This window comes from Bufo gargarizans, chromosome 1, assembly GCF_014858855.1.
Source record: "Bufo gargarizans isolate SCDJY-AF-19 chromosome 1, ASM1485885v1, whole genome shotgun sequence".
Taxonomy (NCBI): domain Eukaryota; kingdom Metazoa; phylum Chordata; class Amphibia; order Anura; family Bufonidae; genus Bufo; species Bufo gargarizans.
In genome coordinates, this window is record NC_058080.1 from 746,768,089 (window position 1) to 746,782,861 (window position 14,773).

Sequence of the window (14,773 nt, forward strand, 5' to 3'; positions counted from 1 at the left end):
TGTAATGGCAGCGGGGCCCGATGCAGTCACTGTATTCTATTACACCGGGCCCGGCTCTCTGTAGTAATCATATCTAACCTGTAGGCAATGTTAAACTATAGAAATCATGTGCAATCCAGCCTGTAGTACTTACTACAATCTTCTGTAGCAGGCAGGAAGCTGGGCGGGCATCAGCGTAACTCACTACGTCACACGCCTGCTCCAGGGTCTTAGGGTTTCCATAGGTGGTGTCTGTTTTCCTTTCCCTAGCTCTGAGGCCTAGTTGCTTTTCCCTTCCATCCTGTGGTCGGTGTGGTGTTCCCTCCAACATCACTACGTGACATATACAACCTGAAATGAAAACTGTGAATCCCCCAGAGATAAATAGTTTGATTATATTGTGACCATATAGCTGTATAACGATGTTGCTCTTGTGCAGTTGTATATTTTACATACTTTTCTTATACTCTTATTACATCTCACACCCGGGGTCGGAATTGTATTGAGAAAATCTAATAAAATATGTTGTTAAAAAGAAGAAAAATCTAATACAATATGTTGTTAAAAAGAAGAAATTGTATTACATGCATTAGTTTTTCAACAAGCAGAGCATAAATGAGCGGGCGACCTACCGGCCAGTACTTATCTGAGACATACAAAATACCAATAATTCATCAACATTTCCTGGCACAAATATAAGATTTTCTTTTATCTTTATAAGGGTTCTCCTGTTTTGTTTTTAGAAAACCCATCTTTTCTTCTGTGCCATGGAAGACAGTTTAGTGCGTACCTGCTCATTGAAAAGCAGACTCTGCTGCAAACCCACAGGTTGAGGATCTTGACTGGATATGTTCCTTTTCTGTTCATTAGCATTTAATATTATTTGGTTAATATAATGTGGTCAGGACATAGAGGGAAGAGCCCGCAGCCTGTGTGAGCTAAGCAGAGACTGCAGCATATTAGTGGACAAGTGCTAACTAAAACATCTTTCTTCCACAGGACAGAAGAAAGGATTGATCTCCCCAAAAGCCTGGAGAGTCCATTACTTTTAAAACAATTCCATGGAGCGTTGTTACTTCTCCCCATGTCACTCTGGACTCTCCCGCAGTGTGGGTGGAGGGAGGTGTGAATACAGTGATAAGAAGCAAGGTTCATGGGGACAATTAATCTTCACTGCTCTGGAAGTAAACAAAGCTCTTCTTCTCTTCCTTATATCCACAACACTTTTCCTTTGTGGATCTCAGTCACAGTTTACATCAGAGAAATATTAATTTGGTCATCTGGGAGATCCAGAATAATTGTAACCAAAAATAAAAAATATTTTATTGGCTGTTTAAGGTCCATCAATAAATTGATGATATGTTAAAATATGTGAAAATGGTTTCTCTCCTTTGTGACTTTTCTCATGGTTAACAAGACCTGATTTTTTTGTAAAACATTTCCCACATTCTGAACATCAATATAGTGTACCTCTTGTGTGAATTTTCTCATGAATAACAAGATGTGGTTTACTTCTAAAAAATTCCCCACATTCTCAACATAAATACGGCTTCTCTCCTGTGTGACTTCTCTCATGTGTAACAAGATGTGATTTATTTTTAAAACATTTCCCACATTCTGAACACGAATATGGTGTCTCTCCTGTGTGAAATCTCTGATGTGTAACAAGATGTGATTTCTGTGTAAAACATTTCCCACATTCTGAACATGAATATGGTTTGTCTCCTGTGTGAAATCTATGATGTTTAACAAGGACTGATTTGCGTGCAAAACATTTTCCACATTCTGAACATGAATATGGCTTCTCTCCTGTGTGGCTTCTCTGATGTGTAATAAGATGTACTTTCTGTGTAAAACATTTTTCACATTCTGTACATGAATATGGCTTCTCTCCTGTGTGGCTTCTCTCATGTGTAATAAGATTTGATTTATGTTTAAAACATTTCCCACATTCTGAACATAAATATGGCTTCTCTACTGTATGACTGGTCTGATGTTTAACAAGATCTGATTTGTGTGTAAAACAGTTCCCACATTCTGAACATGAAAATGGCTTCTCTCCTGTTTGAACTCTCTGATGTTTAACAAGATCAGATTTTTGTGTAAAACATTTTCCACATTCTAAACATGAATATGACTTTTCTCCTGTGTGACTTCTCTTATGTGTAATAAGATGAGATTTCTGCGTAAAACATTTCCCACATTCTGAACATGAATATGGCTTCTCTCCTGTGTGACTTCTCTGATGTTTAACAAGATCCGATTTGTGTGTAAAACATTTCCCACATTCTGAACATGAATATGGCTTCTCTCCTGTGTGAAATCTCTGATGATTAACAAGGACTGATTTTTGTATAAAACATTTCCCACATTCTGAACATAAATATGGCTTCTCTCCTGTGTGACTGGTCTCATGTTTAACAAGATCTGATTTTTGTGTAAAACATTTTCCACATTCTGAACATGAATATGGCTTCTCTCCCGTGTGAATTCTCTCATGTGTAATCAGATGAGATTTCTGTGTAAAACATTTTCCACATTCTGAACATGAAAATGGCTTCTCTCCTGTGTGACTTCTCTCATGTGTAATCAGATGAGATTTCTGTGTAAAACATTTCTCACATTCTGAACATGAATATGGTTTGTCTCGTGTGTGAAATCTATGATGTTTAACAAGGGCTGATTTTTGTGCAAAACATTTCCCACATTCTGAACATGAATATGGTTTGTCTCCTGTGTGACTTCTCTCATGTGTAATAAGATGTGATTTCTGTGTAAAACATTTCCCACATTCTGAACATGAATATGGTTTGTCTCCTGTGTGAAATCTATGATGATTAACAAGATCTGATTTTTGTGTAAAACATTTTCCACATTCTGAACATGAATATGGCTTCTCTCCTGTGTGAGTTCTTTTTTGTTTAGAAAGGTCCAAGCTTTTTGTGAACTGTTTACCACTTTTACCACCTTTTTGAGCTGTACCTGTGATAACAACGTGCGATTGTTCAGTAAAAGGTTCCCTATTATATGATAATTCTGTACTGTGAAGTCCTGGATGAACATTAAGGTTTTCTCCTGAAGAGCGCTGCATTATATCTTCATCTTCTACTTTATAATTTCGTAACAACATGAAGTTTTCCTCAGAACGCTTACTGGGAATTTCTGTTAATATAAAAATAGAAATTTGCGGTTTTATATTTTACCAAACTGTTAAGCAGAAAAACGTATAAAGTTCCTGTTAGGCTGGAAGTGGATCCAGCAGGAAGGAGCGGAAAAATCCATTCATTTCACTCATTGTGGGAAAAAAAATGCCCCCAAAACTGCATTTGTTATTCTATCTTATAAAGCTTTCTATAACATTTTCTGATGTCCTGATAGAGTCAAAGATTTTGGTTTACACCTGATCACAACTTTTATTATATATAGTAAGTCAAGATTTGATAAAACTTGAAATTTGAACAGCCCATGTCTGGACACCAGCCTCGCACTTTGTCAACACATATATGACAGACAAGCATCCATCACCACATTCCTCAACACAAACTGTAATGATTATAAATAGATCTTAGACCTCATGATACTGATGTCCTCACTAGAAGAATCCATGTCATAATACCCACCTAAAACTTAATTCACAAGCTCTTTTAAGTGTACCTCCTCGTCTGCTGCTGCTGAAATCTCACAATGCTCAGAACAGGCTTCAGACTCCCTCGCTCTTTAGTGAGAATGTGCCCGTCTTCCAGCAGGAGATTCAATGTAAAATTACAGCTTCTAATTGCATCTGCTGCTTTTCTTTACTACACAGCTATGGGGACTGCAGCCTATACTGCGCAAGTGTGAGATATCAGGAGCAACAGTGGGAAGAGACTGAGTACAGCTTGTGAATATAGGACTCATGAGCGATCTTACTTTCTCACTTGAATATTAGCAATCTGACATGAAATTTCAAAACAAGTACACCGGCCTCATCAGGTCTAAGAGATCTGTTTAATACTACAAGCAGTTTGTATTATTAAGTCTAGTGAGATCCTCTTTAACATTGTTATCAACAATTTAATCATGGCCACAGTCTATATTTAACAAGATGATATGTCATGACGTTCTGTAAAGCGCACGTCTCAGGCTGAATTCACGGACATGACAATGCGGTCTGTATGACCTAGGGGCTGCACAGTCACCAGACCTCAGGTTTATAGACAGCTGTAGGATGCAGTGGAATAGACATAATGAGGTCATCATAATGAAGTGTCCTGTGAGTGCAGGTGGCCATCACTGAGACGTCTGTGTCTGTACAATAATCACATATGACATAAGAGTTTCCTGATAATTAGAGTTGAGTGAATCAAGCTTTGGATCAGAGATCTAAAGTCGATTCGTTGGAACACTTCAGTTTTAATGCTGTCTCTTTAATGCATTAAAATGTATTGCCTCCATATAGGCAAAATTCATGATGATGATGATGTATAGTCTTGTGTACACGCAGTCTTACTCTTAGGGCCTCGATGCGCTTAGCTGGCTAATTCAACAAGGCAGGAAAAAGAAGAAGGCATGACACTTTACCATGGGCCGCAAAGGCCTAGAGGATAAGGCACCTATTCCAGAGACCAATTTCCTAGCAAATTTACGTTGCAGGTACAAGGGCCCCACATCATGGAATACCCTATGCATGAAGCATCCAATCTTGAACATCACCTGTTGTTGGACGGGGAGCCAGTGCAAGGCATTAAGAGAGGGAGTGATATGCTCTCGGGCGGGCAACACCCGTTAGTGTGAGACTTCGTGAATGAATTTGGTAATCTACAAATTTATCTTCTACAAATTTGATTCATAAAATTGCTCAAAATGGCATCCAACATTTTACATTTCACAGTACAGTAGTGAGCACAGCAGAGCAGGGGTGATTAATAGAGAGGATCACAAGACCCTGGGAGAGTCCCTGCCCTGGGGGGCTCTCCCATAGGTACTATGATCACAAACAAGGAAACTATTCTGAGCTTGGACATGGATGAGGCAGGACCTCTCAGCAACTTGAAAAAAGAAAGTTATCAGCGAGTCCAGGGTCTGATGGGAAATCATTTAGATATTTACTTAGATGGATTGATTTCATTCATTTATATAGAGAGGTTTTAGCTGGTGACAGTAAAAGGGTCATATAGGGTTCTGTGTGTTGCTTTGCTGCCGCCAGCCATGGGCAATCCTGTGCTTGCTTTGTTGTAGTATGCCTTTTTTTTCTGGTGTGCAGGAGCCATGTACTGGCTGCTGATTTTTTGGTCAACATCATTGCACTGGACATTGTCCAACTACACATTTTTTCCAGAAAGCTGTTGCACAGATTCTTCAAGTTTCAGCATTTATTTTTGCAGACTGTCTCCAACTTGGCATTTTTTTAAAAGAAATTGTTGAAAATGGACAAGCTGTGTTTGGCTTAAAGTTTTTCAAAATGTTATCACAAAAATTCCATTCATCACAGACTAGTGTACCGGAAATTACATTCTGTGTCACTCACTGTTATATTGTAGTTTACTAAGTCCAATCACAAACTTTTTACTACAAAACTGCTGCTCGGGAGAAGGCGATGCCGCTGCTGTGGGTACAGGTTCAAAAGCTGTCAGAAGTAGGGCAAGCTGGTGGCAGAAATGCTAGTGTTGCTGGTGGTGGCTCTGTCTGGGTAACTGCTTTGTGGGAATGTTTCTGCACAGTGATGGCAGATATTGTCGTTTTTCTTAAAAAAAATTACAAAATTGATTCACAAAGATTCCATTCCTCGGTCAGCCTAGTGTACATGACATGTTTTTCTGTTTCACAGTTATACTGCAGTCTCTTCCTAATTGCACAATTTTTTTTTCTAAAAAACGGAATTTATTACAAAAATTCCATTTAGCACAGACTAATGTACCACCTGACATATTCCTCCGTCACAATTACCATCTGTTGTAGTAGACTGTCCAAATGACCATTTGATTCTACAAACCGGATTCCAAAAAAGTTGGGACACTATACAAATCGTGAATAAAAACTGAATGCAATGATGTGGAGGTGCCAACTTCTAATATTTTATTCAGAATAGAACATAAATCACGGAAAAAAAGTTTAAACTGAGAAAATGTACCATTTTAAGGGAAAAATATGTTGAATCAGAATTTCATGGTGTCAACAAATCCCAAAAAAGTTGGGACAAGGCCATTTTCACCGCTGTGTGGCATCTCCCCTTCTTCTTACAACACTCAACAGACGTCTGGGGACCGAGGAGACCAGTTTCTCAAGTTTAGAAATAGGAATGCTCTCCCATTCTTGTCTAATACAGGCCTCTAACTGTTCAATCGTCTTTGTTGCACCTTCCTATTTATGATGTGCCAAATGTTCTCTATAGGTGAAAGATCTGGACTGCAGACTGGCCATTTCAGTACCCGGATCCTTCTCCTACGCAGCCATGATGTTGTGATTGATGCAGAATGTGGTCTGGCATTATCTTGTTGAAAAATGCAGGGTCTTCCCTGAAAGAGATGACGTCTGGATGGGAGCATATGTTGTTCTAGAACCTGAATATATTTTTTGCATTGATGGTGCCTTTCCAGACATGCAAGCTGCCCATGCCACATGCACTCATGCAACCCCATACCATCAGAGATGCAGGCTTCTGAACTGAGCGTTGATAACAACTTGGGTTGTCCTTGTCCTCTTTGGTCCGGATGACATGGCGTCCCAGATTTCCAAAAAGAACTTCGAATCGTGACTCTTCTGACCACAGAACAGTCTTCCATTTTGCCACACTCCATTTTAAATGATCCCTGGCCCAGTGAAAACGCCTGAGCTTGTGGATCTTGCTTAGAAATGGCTTCTTCTTTGCACTGTAGAGTTTCAGCTGGCAACGGCGGATGGCACGGTGGATTGTGTTCACTGACAATGGTTTCTGGAAGTATTCCTGAGCCCATTCTGTGATTTCCTTTACAGTAGCATTCCTGTTTGTGGTGCAGTGTCGTTTAAGGGCCCGGAGATCACGGGCATCCAGTATGGTTTTACGGCCTTGACCCTTACGCACAGAGATTGTTCCAGATTCTCTGAATCTTCGGATGATGTTATGCACAGTTGATGATGATAGATGCAAAGTCTTTGCAATTTTTCGCTGGGTAACACCTTTCTGATATTGCTCCACTATCTTTCTGCGCAAGATTGTGAGAATTGGTGATCCTCTACCTATCTTGGCTTCTGAGAGATACTGCCACTCTGAGAAGCTCTTTTTATACCCAATCATGTTGCCAATTGACCTAATTAGTGTTAATTGGTCTTCCAGCTCTTCGATATGCTCAAATTTACTTTTTCCAGCCTCTTATTGCTACTTGTCCCAACTTTTTGGGGATTTGTTGACACCGTGAAAATTTGAAATTTTTCCTGTAAAATGATACATTTACTCGGATTAAACGTTTGATCTGTCATCTACGTTCTATTACAAATAAAATATTGACATTTGCCATCTCCACATCATTGCATTCAGTTTTTATTCACAATTTGTTTAGTGTCCCAACTTTTTTGGAATCCGGTTTGTATAAAATATGGCGGAAGAAGGCGATGTACCTGCAGTTGTTGGTGCAGTCTTAACAGCTGTCAGACCTAGGTCAAGCTTGGATGGTGGTGACTCTGCATGGCCATCTCCCGTGTGGGAATTTTTCGAAACATTGGTGCCAGCTACCAAAACCATTGCAGTGAGCAAGCTCAGCAGGCCACAAATAAGATGTGGCCAGAACACTGGCCACCAATGTGAGCAAGACAGTCCTCCTTCTCCCAATCATCATTCTAGTAGCCAAGCCACATCTACAAGCAGTACGGTGTTGTTGTCATCATCAAAAACATCGACTATTGCTTTTCCTGCTCAAACTACTGCTCCTTCCTGTTCGCTGCTTCATCGTCAGTCATCCATAACAGAAAGTGTGAGCAGGTAACAACCGTATGTCCCCAGTGATCCGCTTGTGTGCAAACTGAACATTCACCTGGCCAAGCTGCTGGTGGTGCAGCCGTTGCCACACCACTTAGTGGACTTCACTGCCTTCAGGCAAATTATTTTTTGATGGAGGATGCAAAGCTGCCATTATTTTTAAGAAATAAAAAAAACAACATCCGACCTGTATACTCTCAGAAAAATGAAAGGCAAAATCATTGTATTACCAGGTTACGCTTTCTACCCACCTTGACTCAGATTTTGGTAAGGAGATGCCTGCCACCCATTTGTCTGACAAGGAAGCCTGTCTCCCTCTCTAATGAGACACCACTCTGCCGATGTCTCTGTTAGCTTTCCTGAGGTAGCTTAATCACATCTTATCGCTTCAATCATGCAAATGCGATCAACATCTTACTTCCATGAGATCCCTGATGCCATAATGTTTCTTCACTGTGAGGGGCACTGATGGCGGTTGTGCAGGGGAAGGAGTCACAACATTTGGAACGTGACAGCACATAACGGACCTACACTATTCCTGGGAGGAGTTTATAAAAGGGTCTGTTTTAGCTCTATTGGGTGTGGAATGTCATAGACAGAGTGTGGGGGGGGGGTGTATTAAGATTGACGCTTCTTATACCAGTCTAAATAGTGAACCCCGCTGGTGTACAATGCGCCCGAATTATTAAGAGGTAATAAGTCTGGAGCATCTTCTGAGGTTCTGTCTGGCAGAAAATCTACAGCTGCTCGGGAGCTGGAGAGGATTTCTGGTCTACTGTACACATGCTGTTAAATGAGTCAGGCCGCAGAGATGTTGGTGCAGTAGGAACATAGGCGGCGCCACTGAGTAACTGCAGGTTTGAGACAGGATGGACAGTAAGGACCATAAGGGCATTACAAAACTGTGGCTAAATAGCAACACACAGTTCAGCTCTGTACGCCACCCGCACCGCTATCCCTACCCAGGGCCGGCTCTATAATAAGGCAGACCAAGCGGCTGCTTGAGGGCGCAGAGAAGGGGGAAGCGGCGCCAGTGCGGAAATTATATATTTTTTAACCCCTTAAGGACACAGCCTTTTTACACCTTAGGACCAGGCCATTTTTTGCAAATCTAACCAGTGTCACTATAAGTGCTGATAACTTTAAAACGCTTTGACTTATCCAGGCCGTTCTGAGATTGTTTTTTCGTCACATATTGTACTTCATGACACTGGTAAAATGAAGTTAAAAAAAATATTTTTTTTGCACCAAAAAATACCTAATTTAACAAAAATTTGGAAAAATTAGCAAATTTCAAAGTTTCAGTTTCTCTACTTCTGTAATACATAGTAATACCCCTAAAAATTGTGATGCCTTTACATTCCCCATATGTCTACTTCATGTTTGAATTATTTTGGGAATGATATTTTATTTTTTGGGGATGTTACAAGGCTTAGAAGTTTAGAAGCAAATCTTGAAATTTTTCAGAAATTTACAAAAACCCAATTTTTAGGGACCACTACAGCTCTGAAGTCACTTTGCGAGGCTTACATAATAGAAACCACCCAAAAATGACCCCATTCTATAAACTACACCCCTCAAGGTATTCAAAACTGATTTTACAAACTTCGTTAACCCTTTAGGTGTTGCACAAGAGTTATTGGCAAATGGGGATGAAATTTGAGAATTTCATTTTTTTGGCTAATTTTCCATTTTAACCCATTTTTTCCACTAACAAAGCAAGGGTTAACAGCCAAACAAGACTGTATCTTTATTGCCCTGACTCTGCCGTTTACAGAAACACCCCATATGTGGCCATAAACTACTGTACGGCCACACAGCGGGGCGTAGAGTGAAAGGTGCGCCGGATGGTTTTTGGAAGGCAGGTTTTGCTGGACTGTTTTTTTGACACCATGTCCCATTTGAAGCCCCCCTGATGCACCCCTAGAGTAGAAACTTCATAAAAGTGACCCCATCTAAGAAACTACACCCCTCAAGGTATTCAAAACTGATTTTACTAACTTCATTAAGGCTGGGTTCACACCTGAGCGTTTTACAGCGCGTTCAAACGCGCTGTAAAACGCTCAACACATGAAAACCAATGCTTCCCGATGGGAATGGTTCTCACCTGGGCGTTTTACAGCGCGTACGATCGCGCTGTAAAATGCCCGACGCATAATCAAGTACTTGAGCTTCTTTGGGGCGTTTTGACGCGCGTTTGTGGCCATAGGACACTGCAATCAATCACACAAACGCGCGTCAAACGCGCGTTTACTATTACAAAAAACGCGCATAAAAACGCGCGACAAAAACGTGCGTAAAACGCGCGTTTGAGAAACGCTCAGGTGTGAACCCAGCCTAACCCTTTAGGTGTTGCACAAGAGTTATTGGCAAATGGGGATGAAATTTGAGAATTTCATTTTTTTGCCTAATTTTCCATTTTAACCCATTTTTTCCACTAACAAAGCAAGGGTTAACAGCCAAACAAGACTGTATATTTATTGCCCTGACTCTGCCATTTACAGAAACACCCTATATGTGGCCGTAAACTACTGTACGGCCACACAGCGGGGCGTAGAGTGAAAGGTGCGCCGTATGGTTTTTGGAAGGCAGGTTTTGCTGGACAGTTTTTTTGACACCATGTCCCATTTGAAGCCCCCCTGATGCACCCTAGAGTAGAAACTCCAAAAAAGTGACCCCATCTAAGAAACTACACCCCTCAAGGTATTCAAAACTGATTTTACAAAGTTTGTTAACCCTTTAGGTGTTGCACAAGATTTAATGGAAAATAGAGATACAATTTCAAAATTTCACTTTTTTGGCAGATTTTCCATTTTAATATTTTTTTTCCAGTTACAAAGCAAGGGTTAACAGCCAAACAAAACTCATTATTTATGGCCCTGATTCTGTAGTTTACAGAAACACCCCATATGTGGTCGTAAACTGCTGTACGGGCACACGACAGGGCGCAGAAGGAAAGGAATGCCATACGGTTTTTGGAAGCCAGATTTTGATGGACTGGTTTTATTGACACCATGTCCCATTTGAAGCCCCCCTGATGCACCCCTAGAGTAGAAACTCCATAAAAGTGACCCCATCTAAGAAACTACACCCTTCAAGGTATTCGAAACTGATTTTACAAAGTTTGTTAACCCTTTAGGTGTTGCACAAGAAATTAATGGAAAATAGAGATACAATTTCAAAAGGGTTAACAGCCAAACAAAACTCATTATTTATGGCCCTGATTCTGTCGTTTACAGAAACACCCCATATGTGGTCGTAAACTGCTGTACGGGCAGACGACAGGGCGCAGAAGGAAAGGAATGCCATACGGTTTTTGGAAGGCAGATTTTGCTGGACTGGTTTTTTGTTTTACACCATGTCCCATTTGAAGCCCCCCTGATGCACCCCTAGAGTAGAAACTCCAAAAAAGTGACCCCATTTTAGAAACTACGGGATAGGGTGGCAGTTTTGTTGGTACTAGTTTAGGGTACATATGATTTTTGGTTGCTCTATATTACACTTTTTGTGCGGCAAGGTAACAAGAAATAGCTTTTTTGGCACCATTTTTTTTTTGTTATTTACAACATTCATCTGACAGGTTAGATCATGTGGTAATTTTATAGAGCAGGTTGTCACAGACGCGGCGATACCTAATATGTATACAATTTTTTTTATTTATGTAAGTTTTACACAATGAATTCATTTTTAAAACAAAAAAAAGTTTTAGTGTCTCCATAGTCTAAGAGCCATAGTTTTTTTTTGTTTTTGGGCGATTATCTCAAGTAGGGTCTCATTTTTTGCGGGATGAGATTACGGTTTTATTGGCACTATTTTGGGGTGAATATGACTTTTTGATCGCTTGCTGTTACACTTTTTGTGAAGTAAGATGACAAAAAATTGCTTTTTTTACACCGTTTCTTTTTTTTTTTTTTTTTACGGTGGTCACCTGAGGGGTTAGGTCATGTGATATTTTTATAGAGCCGGTCGATACGGACGCGGTGATACCCAATATGTATACTTTTTTTTATTTATGTAAGTTTTACACAATGATTTCATTTTTGAAACAAAAAAAATCATGTTTTAGTGTTTCCATAGTCTAAGAGCCATAGTTTTTTCAGTTTTGGGGCGATTATCTTGGGTAGGGTATGATTTTTGCGGGATGAGATGACGGTTTGATTGTTACAATTTTGGAGTACATACAACTTTTTTGATCACTTTTATTAACTTTTTGGGGAAGTAAGGTGGGCAAAATTTCTATTTCATCATAGTTTTTAATTTTTTATTTTTATGTCGTTCACCGTTTCGGTAAAGTAACATGACCGTTTTATAGATCAGGTCGTTACGGACGCGACGATACCAAACATGTGTAGGGAATTTCATTTTTTTTATTTTTAATCAGTGATAAATGTGTTTTTTGATTTTTACTTTATTTTCACTTTTTTTCACTTTCTTTTGACCCAGACCCACTTGGTTCTTGAAGATCCAGTGGGTCTGATGTCTGTATAATACAGTACAGTACAATATATAGTACTGTACTGTATTTTACACTTTGTCTGAACAGATCTATGCCTTTCAGCACAGATCTGTTCAGCACCATGGACAGCAGGACGCCTGAGAAGGCGTCCTGTTGCCATGGGAACCTTCCCCGTCTGCTCAGTTATGGTCAGAACTGCGCAGAGGGTGAAGGGTAAGGACGGGGCTTGGGGGGCTGCCTGGAGGCTCTCTCCCTCTCCATTCGGAGGGGCTGCAAAGGCACAGCAGCCCCCCGATGGGAGAGGGAGGGAGCTCCCTGCGCTGTTAACCTTTTCCATACAGCGGTCCGTACGGACCGCTGTATGGAAAGGGTTAAACGGCTGACATCGCATCACCGATGTCAGCCGTTTATACCAGGGTGCCAGCAATGTGCTGGCACCCTGGTATACCCACTAGACGCCAACGATTACGCAATGGGAGGTGGGCGGGGGATCGCGATCCCGCCTGCCGCACCGCCCGCCTCCCGGGGGGGAGAAATGTGGCAACATGGATGGAGGGGGAGAAATGTGACAACATGGATGGAGGGGGGAGAAATGTGACAACATGGATGGAGAGGGGAGAAATGTGACAACATGGATGGAGAGGGCAGAAATGTGACAACATGGATGGAGAGGGCAGAAATGTGACAACATGGATGGAGAGGGCAGAAATGTGACAACATGGATGGAGGGGGGATAAATGTGACAACATGGATGGAGGGGGATAAATGTGACAACATGGATGGAGGGGGGAGAAAAGTGACAACATGGATGGAGGGGGATAAATGTGACAACATGGATGAAGGGGGGAGAAAAGTGACAACATCGATGGAGGGGGGAGAAATGTGAGGGCTGATGTGACATAGGTGATTTGACATGGAGGGGGAGAAATGCGACATTGAGGGGGTGAAATGTGACATGGAGGGGGAGAAATGTGACATGGAAGGGGAGAAATGTGACATGGAAGGGGAGAAATGTGACATGGAGTCCTTAAGGGGGAGAAATGTGACATGGGAGGGCTGATGGCTGACATGGGAGGCTAATCAAAGGCAATGGGGGTCTGATCTGAGGCCGGATTAACATTGGGGGTCTGATTGCTGGTCTGACCTGAGGTGTAATGGAAAATATTTTTTTCTTATTATCCTCCTCTAAAACCTAGGTGCGTCTTATGGGCCAGTGCCTCTTATAGGGTGAAAAATACGGTTCTCAAACCAGCGATTATCTGAAGCAGAGCGAAGATACCAGGACCACACAGAGGAGAAGCCAGCTGATGCAGACGGGACCAGGGCCAGGTGAGCTGAGGGGAGGAAGGGGGGCGCCAAAATGTAGCTTTGCTTGCATTGTCAAAAATCTTTGCACCGGCCCTGTCCCTACCTACCCACTTGCATGATCTACCCTAACTAGCAGCCCACAACTCAGCAACGGTCCCTAACTTAACTAACTGCAGGAGCCTAAACCTAGTGGGGTAAAAGAGTAGTCAGACAGAAAGAGGTCAAAACCAGACAGTCAAAAGAGGTCAAAACCAGACTGGATCAGAAATCAAAAGTAAGTTAAAATCAGTCCAAACCGGAGAGATACATCACAGCAGAAACAAGAAACAAACACAGAGTCAAATACCAGATGTGGTCAGAGCCAGCAGATAACCTCAGAGGAAATATTCAGCAATCAGAAGCAAGGTCAGGGACAATCTAAAAATCAGAATGCCAGGGATCTAGACAGTAGTACAACACCCGCCAGTGAGGCTTAGAAGACCAATCACAGGCACCTGTTGCCAGCAACCGACTGTGAAAATGGCCCACCTCAGGAAGCATGTGGCACCGGCACCGAGCCTGATTGGCTCTGCATCCCTGCTAAAGGAACTAAACAACTCCGGCTGCATCATAACAGAGAGGCCAGGCTCACTGCTGGAGCACGGACAGGTGAGCATGTGACAACTACCTTAGATTCTGACCCACTGCAGGAAGATGAAGTCCACAGCTCCAGGGTGGAAGACCTAGAAGGCCAGTTGTGGAATCCCTAGCACATTACAGTAAAGACACCTTTGGAAGAGACAGACAATGGATCCTCCTATCCCCCTTCTCTAGTAACTGGTCCTCCATTACATGTCACTGCACACACGTGTATACACTGCACATGACGGGTCTTACCTTGCGATATAAGAGGCTGGTGCTCCTCTATTACATGCCACTGAACACACGTGTATACACTGCACATGACGGGTCTTACCCTTGTGATATAAGAGGCTGGTGCTCCTCCATTACATGTCACTGCACACATGTGTACACACTGCACATGACGGCTCTTACCTTGTGATATAAGAGGCTGGTGCTCCTCCATCATGGCCTCCTTGTACAGGTCCTTGTGTCCTTCT

At 41.7% G+C, this 14,773-nt stretch overlaps 1 protein-coding gene across 1 annotated transcript; it reads right to left on the bottom strand.

The window, feature by feature from the left end:
• Window positions 1-708: 708 nt before the first annotated feature.
• LOC122925028 (zinc finger protein OZF-like) lies at window positions 709-14,768 on the bottom strand. The gene is made up of 2 exons (XM_044276564.1): window positions 14,709-14,768; window positions 709-3,141 (listed from the first exon to the last, which is right to left on the bottom strand). Exons 1-2 carry the CDS (start codon window positions 14,740-14,742, stop codon window positions 1,514-1,516), a joined length of 1,662 nt encoding a protein of 553 aa, XP_044132499.1. The 5' UTR covers window positions 14,743-14,768; the 3' UTR covers window positions 709-1,513.
• Between the last annotated feature and the right edge of the window lie 5 nt (window positions 14,769-14,773).

Coding starts and splice junctions, on each gene's coding strand:
- LOC122925028 (XM_044276564.1), bottom strand. CDS start 14,742: ATGATGGAGGAGCACCAGCCTCTTATATCACAAG. Junction 3,142..14,708: donor CCAGCCTCTTATATCACAAG/GTAAGAGCCGTC, acceptor TTATATTAACAG/AAATTCCCAGTAAGCGTTCT.